The sequence below is a fragment of the Chelonia mydas genome, chromosome 3 (genome assembly GCF_015237465.2).
Source record: "Chelonia mydas isolate rCheMyd1 chromosome 3, rCheMyd1.pri.v2, whole genome shotgun sequence".
Classification (NCBI taxonomy): Eukaryota; Metazoa; Chordata; order Testudines; family Cheloniidae; genus Chelonia; species Chelonia mydas.
In genome coordinates, this window is record NC_057851.1 from 63,017,343 (window position 1) to 63,027,200 (window position 9,858).

Sequence of the window (9,858 nt, forward strand, 5' to 3'; positions counted from 1 at the left end):
GCCTACAATAACAGGAGACTGGACTTGATGATCCAGGAGGTCCCTTCCCATCCTATGTTGTTGTCAGGTAGTGACTGTCTTGGCAGTCAGCCTTTAGCGGAGGAAGAGGTCAATCAGTATGTCCTGGAAATCGTTAGCTCTAAGATGAATCAGAGCAGATTTATTTTAAATCAGTGATTTATATCACCAATTTTAACCATGATTTAAATCAGCAAGTAGGACATCTTGATTTAATTAATCAATTTTAATCTTGTTTTGCATCTTGCACTTTTAGTTATTTTCCAAAAGAAAGGTTGATTCTCATTGGTTGGTAACCATCTAAACATATTGAATTGCAACTAAATGTGGTGCTTCTTTTTGCTAACCAGGAGGATACATTATATTTATATACATTTTGTGTTTCAGTTTTCATCAAAAAGTTTAGTAGCAATTGGACATCTAACTTAATGAATGCCAGTGAAAATAAGGTAGGATCAGAGGCTAAAACAGGGAGAGAACAAGTTAAAAATTACTCAGACAAGTTAGATGTTTTCAAGTCCCCAAAGCCTGATGAAGTACAGCCTAGAATACTCAAGGAACTGACTGAGGAGTTATCTGAGCCAATTGCGGTTATCTTTGAAAAGTCATGTAAGATAGGTGAGATTCCAGAGGTCTGGAAAAGGGAAAATATAGTGCCATCTATAAAAAGGGAAATAAGAACAATCCGGGGAATTACAGACCAGTCAGCTTAACTTCTGTACCTGGAAAGATAATGGAGCAAATAATTAAGCAATCAGTTTGCAGACACCTAGAAGATAATAAGATAAGTCACATTCAACATGGATTTGTCAAGAACAAATCATGTCAAACCAACCTAATAGTTTTCTTTGACAGGGTAACAAGCCTTGTGGATAGGGGGGAAGCAGTAGATGTGGTATATCTTGACTTTAGTAAAGCTTTTGATACGATCTCACATAACCTTCTCATAAACAAATTAGGGAAATACAGCCTAGATGGAGCTACTATAAGGTGGGTGCATAACTGGTTGGAAAACTGTCCCCATAAAGTAGTTAGTGGTTCACAGTAAAGTTGGAAGGACATATCGAGTGGGGTCCTGTAGGGATCAGTTCTGGGTCCAGTTCTGTTCAGTGTCTTCATCAATGATTTTAGATAATGGCATAGAGAGTACACTTACAAAGTTTGCGGACGATACCAAGCTGGGAGGGGTTGGAAGTGTTTTGGAGGATAGGATTGAAATTCAAAATGATCTGAACAAACTGGAGAGGAGGTCTGAAATAAATAGGATGAAATTCAATAAGAACAAATGCAAAGTACTCCACTTAGGAAGGAACAGTCAGTTGCACACATACAAAATGGGAAATGACTGCCTACGATGGAGTACTGTGGGAAGGATCTGGGGGTCATAGTGGATTGCAAGCTAAATATGAGTAACAGTGTTATACTGTTGCGCAAAAAAAAAAATAAAAAAGCAAACATCATTCTGGGATGTATTAGCAGGAGTGTTGTAAGCAAGACATGAGAAGGAATTCTTCCGCTCTCCTCCGCGCTGATTAGGCCTCAACTGGAGTACAGGCAGTCCTCGACCTTACAGCATTTGACTTACGTCATCAGTGCTGTTCATTGTTTATGAATTCACACCCTGATTTGACTTACGACAATTGGTTTCGACTTTACGACACTTGGTCCTGCAATGGAGTGGATTGCGGTTCTAAGTTACAACGTTTCGACTTACGACGCAATTTTCAGGAACGAATTGTGTCATAAATCCGAGGACTGCCTGTATTGTGTCCAGCTCCGAGTGCCATATTTTGGAAAAAGTCCAGGGAAGAACAATAAAAATGATTAAAGGTCTAGAAAACATGACCTATGAGGGAAGATTGAAAAAAAAATTAGGTTTGTTTAGTCTGGAGAAGACTGAGCAGGGACATAGCAGTTTTCAGGTACATAACAGGTTGTTACAAGGAGGAGGGAGAAAAATGGTTCTCTTTAACCTCTGAGGATAGGACAAGAAACAATGGGCTTAAATTGCAGCAAAGGCAGTTTAGGTTGGACATTAGGAAAAGCTTCCTAACTGTCAGGATAGTTAAGCACTGGAATAAATTGCCATGGGGGGGTTGTGGAATCTCTGTGCTCTTAAGAATTTTAAGAGCAGGTTAGACAAACACATGTCAGGAATGGTCTACATAATACCGAGTCCTGCCATGAGTGCAGGAGACTGGACTAGAAGACCTTTCGAGGTCCCTTCCAATCCTACGATTCTATGATTTATTTAAACAATTACATAGTTTAACTTACATTTATTCATATTCTTAATTTTTATGTTAGAAAATGGTGAATGATGCATTTCTTACGAGGTGATTAATTTTTTACTTGAGCTTTGTGTCAAGCTCTATTTGGATGGAAATTCAAAGTCAATTTAAAAATGGACAAAAACAGCATTGTAAAATTGTGTTTATTCATTAAAATATGCTGGATACATAAGAAAAAAGTTTATCAATGTTTCAAAACAAGTTTTAGATGTAAAACTAACTGATTTATGAAAGAAAATAATTATGGAACCGATTTTTTCTGGCCACTGTGTCCTTCAAGATTTTAGAACAAATAAAGCTCAACTACGAATAAAAAATGTGTAAGAGGAAGTGGAAAACATCTTTTTCAACTCCCAGTTGATTTCTTAACTTTGAATGAACTAGTCATTCAACTGAATTAGTTGAATAAAGTGAAATGAAGAAAATATTCTTTCTATACCTGCAGGAGATTACTGCCGTCAAAAGATGGTTTAGCACTTCAACAAACTCTGGTTCCAGGTGCGAAGCCAGTACATTTCACCAGTTCAGTGGTTTGACTTTCTTTAAAATTTGGCAGCAAACATATCTATGATTTTTATCTACCCTGAGATTCATTGATAGTGCTAAAGATGTCTGTATGGAAGCAATATTTTTACATTTCCTCCTGTTTTGCAGGTTTGAGGTTCAATTTATTCTCTCAGAGCCAAAAAAAGAGGGGACCGGCAAACAGGGAAAAATTTCTTCATCTCTCCTTTCTGAGTTTGTGAAAAGAAGCAAAAAAGACTCCAAAATACTTATTTGTGTCTGCGGTCCAGCACCTTTCACAGAGCAAGGAATACAGTGAGTGTAAAAATAATTATTCCTGTGCCTGAGATGAACTGTATAATTTTACCCCCTTTTAGAATTTCTAAAAGGTACTTTGAATTTTCCTTATATGCAAGTTAAAACCATTTTTGTAAATGTTTGTGTTTATTAAGCAGTAGATAGTTACAAAAGGATAGAATACAATCATAGGGAAAATCTTGTTTTTTAAACTAATGTTCCATACTACTATGTGCCGTTCTTTTTATGTCATATAGGTTACTAAAATTTCATGACCGCATTAGCTTAAAACGTATAGAAACATCCATTCATGCAAATATTAACTACAGCCCAAGTTTCATCAAGTTGTTAAAGCTTTTACTCTTAGCAAAATATCACTTTCCAGTTATTTTTTGTAGCTACGTCACACGTTTTGGTAGATCTAAGTGCTGTTTAAGAATTTTGAAATTTACCACTTTCTCCAAATGGGATTATGTCTCTGATATACAGGAATTACTGAAAAGAGGTGTCTAAGTGGTGCCTGTTTCTGATAGTGCCAGCTGAGTCAGAATTGAATTTGAAGGTGTTGTTCTATTAAAATCTTGTGGAGACATTAAAGCTTTCAGTGTATTTATATTCATTTTATTGCCGTACTAAAAACACATGGAATATAAAAAAGAAAAGATGCAAGTTTAAACAAGCCCATCCATCCTCCAAACATTGGGCCAAATATCAATGCTGGTTACATCTCTTGAAGTCAGAGCAGTTTCATAGATCTAACAAAATATTGAATCTGACCAATATGTTTTATCTCTGAAATCTTTAAACAAAAACAAACACCACAAAACAGTGGGAACTAAATCTGAAATACTTCAAAATGTTACACATTCTTTGGTTTTTTAGAACTGGATACTGCACAAAAATACTAATATGATGCTATCTGTATGAATTTCTGTATGGACATGTCGTTTGTTCTTAATGTATTTTCATAGCCAGAGTGATTTCAGCATGTCATCTTTTGGAAAAAGAGAGAGACTGTTGCTGAACTGTAAACTGTTTAGCTTTCCCTACATGTGAAGTAACAAATTTGATTACTGATTTTCAGGTTTCTGCAGGATCTTGGATATTCCAAAGAAGAGGTCCATAGTTTTACTGCATAAAGCAACATTGAGGATATGACTGTTTAATTCATCGATCTTCATTATTTACATTCATAAATAAGTTTAAATTCTTAAAAAGAAAAATATTTTGTATGCATTAAAATTTGACTCTTGGTATGAAAATATTTCTTGAATGGCATGTGCATTTGAGGTAAAGGAATTTTATACTGTTTTCTTGCTTTTGTATTTTTGCTAATACTTACAATTCAGCTAGGATATTAATTTATTGCAGAGGCAAGTAAATATGTACAGTACATATTAGATATTTAATTTTGTTAGCCTAGAACTCTTTCCTTCTAGATCTGATTTATTACCTTCTAAGTACTGATTATATAGATTTTTACTTGAAACACTTTTCTTTACTGTAAAATGTCTTAGCAATACTGTCTGAATTTATGTATTGCACTGTTAACTCAGGTAAATGATCACTTACACTATGTTCTTATTGATATTCTAAAACCGTGTTTGACTTTTAAGTGATCAAAACATGTTGTTGTTCTTGTACATAATATTGATAAATAAGGTGCTCATATGTATGGCAAACTGCGTAAAGATGCACTAAGTAATAAAAAGGTAAATAATGGATTCTTGTTACACATGATGAGTGGAGTATCACTGTCATATATGGTAAAGTGAAAGGCAGATGGGAAGGATGGTCCAGTGGGCAGGACACTAGCCTAGGACTTGAGAGTCCTGGATTCAAGTTCACCCTGCACCACAGACTTCCTGGGTTCAAGTTCATGCTGCACCACAGACTTACTAGCAGAATGCTGCAGACATTTTCTAATTATAGTAATTAATGGTCCCTCAACTGGTTTAACAGTTGCTCTGTTTGGCTTGATAGCTGGTGTTTGAAACAGAGTATACCTTTTAGAAAGACCTCCAATTTTGATTTAGGCCTGGTCTACATGGAAAAGTTTCATCGGCATAGCTACATTGGTCAGGGGGTGTGAAAAAGCCACACCCCCACCTCTGTCTGAGGGGTTGGAGCAAATGTGGTTGTATCTTAGAGCTTGTATACATGTAGGCATAGTTATACTTACCTACATGCCTCCAGTTTTCATCCAGACCACACTACACAATCCATTGTCTACAGCCAAGCTCTAAGATACAGTTGAGGGACCATTAATTACCTTCAGCCCCCAACTAAAACCTCTCCAACGCATCATCAAGGATCTACAACCTATCCTGAAGGACAACCCATCACTCTCACAGGTCTTGGGAGACAGGCCAGTCCTTGCTTACAGACAGCCCTCCAACCTGAAGCAAACACTCACCAGCAACCACACAACAGAACCACTAACCCAGGAACCTATCCTTGCAACAAAGCCCGTTGCCAACTGTGTCCACATATCTATTCAGGGGACACCATCACAGGGCCTAATCACATCAGCTGCGCTATCAGAGGCTCATTCACCTGCACATTTACCAATGTGATATATGCCATCATGTGCCAGCAATGCCCTTCTGCCATGTACATTGGCTAAACTGGACAGTCTCTACATAAAAGAATAAAGGGACACAAATCAGAAGTCAAGAATTAGAACATTCAAAAACCAGTCGGAGAACACTTCAATCTCTCTGGTCCCTCGATTACAGACCTAAAAGTTGCAATTCTTCAGCAAAAAAACTTCAAAAACAGACTCCAACGAGAGACTGCTGAATTGGAATTAATTTGCAAACTGGACACCATTAAATTAGGCTTAAATAAAGACTGGGAGTGGATGGGTCATTACACAAAGTAAAACTATTTCCCCATGTTTATTTCCCCCCACCTACTGTTCTTCAGACGTTCTTGTCAACTGCTGGAAATGGCCCACCTTGAATATCACTACAAAAGGTTTTTTTTCTCTCCTGCTGGTAATAGCTCACCTTACCTGATCACTCTCGTTACAGTGTGTACGGTAACATCCATTGTTTCATGTTCTCTGTGTAATACAGTTCTCCCCACTGTATTTTCCACTGAATGCATCTGATGAAGTGAGCTGTAACTTCAAAGCTTATGCTCAAAAAAATTGGTTAGTCTCTAAGGTGCCACAAGTACTCCTTTTCTTTTTGAACTAGATGGATCGTTGGTCTGACCCTGTATGGTTGTTCTTATGTGCACTAGTTTAGTGTAGCTAACCTAATTTCAGGTCCTTCTATTGTGGATAGTCTGATTATTTTTGTCTGTCTTTATCCCATATTATCCAGAATTTGCATCCATAAATGTCTTTGGTACGTCTACAGTGCAGCTGGAAGTATGCTTCCCAGTGCATGTAAACACACATCCTAGATCTGCTTGAGCTAGCATGCTAAAAACAGCAGTGTGGCCACAGCAGCATGAGTGTTTGCTTGGGCTAGCCACCTGAGTATGTACTTTCGGGATGAGGTGTGATTGAACTCAAATACTTGAGTTTTTGCTGGCTGTCTCAAATATTTTTTTTTTTCTGAATTTGCAAAATTCTGTAAAACTGCTTCTTACCAATATACACTGAGGATTGTAAATGATTTTCAGCGAGAGAGAGTAGTAGTAATGGTAACGCATGGTTACTGATCTCAAGGGTCATAACCCTGGGACTTGATCGAGGAAGGAGCTGTGCACACTTGTGAAGTTCAAAGCACCCTTGACTGCTGTTGAAGTCAGTTGAAAGTGATGGTGCTCATTGCACAGGAATGCCCAGCACTGTGCACCCCAGAGTGAAAAGGAGGGGTCTTACTGTGTTAGGTGGAGCCTAGCCTATGGATTTCATCACCACATTTTGCCACCTTTGGCAGGAAGGGGAGTTGCCCCTAACCCAGATGAATTTCTGGGCTGGTAGGTACACGGCCACTGCTATCTTGAATAATGCCAACATGTACATATGAAATTCTGAGTGTGCCTTCAAATCTTCCACTATACCTTTGCTTTGTTTTTTGAGGCAACAATAATTTATCTCCATTTTACATATGGAGAAATGGAGCTATTGACTTGTCCAAGATCACACAATACATCTGTGGAGAGCCAAGGGTAGAAAACAAATTGTCTGATCCCCTCCCCTTCACCACCACCTGTCATTTAACTTCTTGACCATGCTGCCTTAGTGGCTAGTTTCCATGTCTAGTTGATCACTGAAAACCCTTTTAGAGCACAAACATTTTAGTAGAGCCACCCTAGTACATGCCATCAATGTTTCAGTATCCTAGCTGAAGTCCAAATCTGATCAATCCTTTAGCCAGAGCTACTATTCCCAGTTCTTTCCTCCAGGGCACAACAAGTATTTTTAATATAATTTCTCCTCCTACTATTCCCCCTCCTTCCCCTATTTCCTTCTTCCTAGCACAATTTCGGGTTTAACACGCTCAAGTTTCAACACAAGTGTAGGTGTTTGGTTCCCATGTAGACAGTTTACTGTCATCCCACACAAACTGGAAGCTGGGTTGCTGTGGCAACATAGATAAGAACTTCATTTAGGATCATTAGAACTGTCAAATCAATGCTGAACAATGGCCCATCTTGTCCTGTGTCTTGTCTCCATCAGGGGGCCAATGGTGGCTGCTTCAGAGGAAGGTGTAGAGGTGTCCATAGCGCAAATAACTGCAGTAGGTTAAAATTGCAGAAAATTTTAGTTTATGTATTAAAGCAGAAGTGGTGATAGCCTGTAAAACTTAATTTTATCTCTTTCCTCCATATTTTGTTGTCTTTTGTTGTTCCCTATGAGAAGTCTACGCATGTTTATGGTGAGTGCTGACAGTCTACCAAGTGCTATACTAGAGACAGAAGGCATGGTCCTGCCTCTGAGATATTTACAGCCTAACTAAAGAAACTCTTTAAAGTGTACTGGAAGACCAGAGATCAGTTTAGTCACAGTGAATTAAAATAAAGGTTTGTTTGTTTGTTTGTAGTGGGGAACACACCCACACTGCTCTGGGATGAGAAGGGGTTAAGGTACTCCACTGATTACAGCTAAGAGGAAACAGCCTCACCCTGCATAAATTGCCTGGCCGTCAAACTTGAAAGGGAGGCTCTCCAATAACAACTACTTAAGAACTGGAAATAAAAGGAAGGGTATGGTTAGAACAGGAGAATTACAGAAACAGTTCCCATATGGGAGTAGAAGAAACCTTGGGCTGATCCCCTGAGTTCCAATATCTAATATCTTTTACTAAAAGACCATCCTTGCTGTCTTGGGGACTCCCCATAGAGCAACAGCTTATAACTACTGTGAAAGTGCAGCTTGTCAAGAGCACGCCAACTCACTTAAAGTGGAGGTCAGCCTGTTACACCCATGTTCGTTGATCTTCACTGAGTGAAGTTTAAGGTGTTCATTTCAACTTGTCAGGCCTAAATGGCTTGGATCTGGCTACTTCAGGAGGAGAGTTTAGTGAGTGGGAGAGCATGGTGCGGGAACGTGATTTTAGGAGAGATTGGAAGGTCCTGTTTTCAGGTATTAGCCCAATTAAGGGAGAGTATAGAGGAAGCATTTGTTTTGGGTCCAATACATAAGGCTTTGTTTTAACAAACTGCATACATAGACACCTTTTCTGCATTCTGGGCCCTTTAAAGAAATCTGATTAAGTAATGCATATATGATAGGACAATAAAGCATGGGTTTCCGCATCAAATTAGTTAGGCAAAAGAAAGCAAAGGTCAAACAGTGACTGTTTGAGAACAGAATAAAGCACAGAATGAACAGTTTTCTGAAGAAACACTCATCTCCAGTGAACGATGAAGATATCACCTGAATAAGTACAAATAATTATAAATAAGGACAAATAGTTATCTTTATGTGAAGATAAATTGATCTTTATAGAGGCTTAAGCTGTTCTTATGAATACACTAAAAACTAGACTCATACTAATGCTGATGTCAGTCGCAAGGATGCAGAAGAACTTCTTCATCTGGCCAGACATACTGAGTTACCAAGCAAAAAATGGAAATGAAAGTCAGATGGGATGACCTGGTTATAAAAAATATTCATGGCTTAAGCAATTAAATGAAAGATAAAATGTTGCAATTATTAATGTAATTGCATGGTTCTGAGGGATTTTAGCTCTTATCTCCCTTTCTGGGTGTGTTAATTGAAAGGGTTAGATTCTTAACTTGTGTAAATTCTCATAGCTCTATTGAATTCAGTGGAGGGAGTTATACCAATTTGCACCAGCTGATGACCTGGGGTAATACATTTTATCCTTTATCTTGGCTTTGGAGACCGGCTCAGGACACTTGTATCATAAAAAGCTGCAGGAAGCATATTGTTAAGGGGTTTCTGTTGACTATTGTATAACCTATGCAAAGGGGAGGTAAGTCAATCTGCTTATCAATTCTATGCTACAGAGTTCCTCTCTCTGACTTAAACTATTTGCACAGACCATGAATTCCTATCCTTGCAAGAGTCTACAGCGGGATGTTCTATAGGAACCTTTCCAAATACTAAAAGTGGAAATTATAATAGGATTCACTTTCCTTCTCTTCTTAGGAATCACCGGTACCAGTCTTCACCATAAAATAGTTACACTCACATACAATTAATAATTTCACATTTCTTTTTATGAGTAATGCACCAAAGGTAAACCATTACAGCACAGCAGTTACCATGCACCCTAACTGGACTAACATCACTCACTAGAGATATGTTATTTTTCCTTTA

At 38.2% G+C, this 9,858-nt stretch overlaps 1 protein-coding gene across 5 annotated transcripts in view; it reads left to right on the forward strand.

Moving 5' to 3' along the window:
* Positions 1-4,845, forward strand: part of LOC102935673 (cytochrome b5 reductase 4) — a 73,898-nt gene extending 69,053 nt beyond the window's left edge. For all 5 annotated transcript variants that reach the window (XM_037894404.2, XM_037894405.2, XM_037894406.2 and 2 more), the window contains 2 exons: positions 2,964-3,128; positions 4,195-4,845. In XM_037894404.2, coding sequence (XP_037750332.1) covers positions 2,964-3,128; positions 4,195-4,249 — 220 coding nt within the window. In that variant the 3' untranslated portion in view covers positions 4,250-4,845. The remainder of the gene's footprint in view (positions 1-2,963; positions 3,129-4,194) is intronic.
* Positions 4,846-9,858: the final 5,013 nt, after the last annotated feature.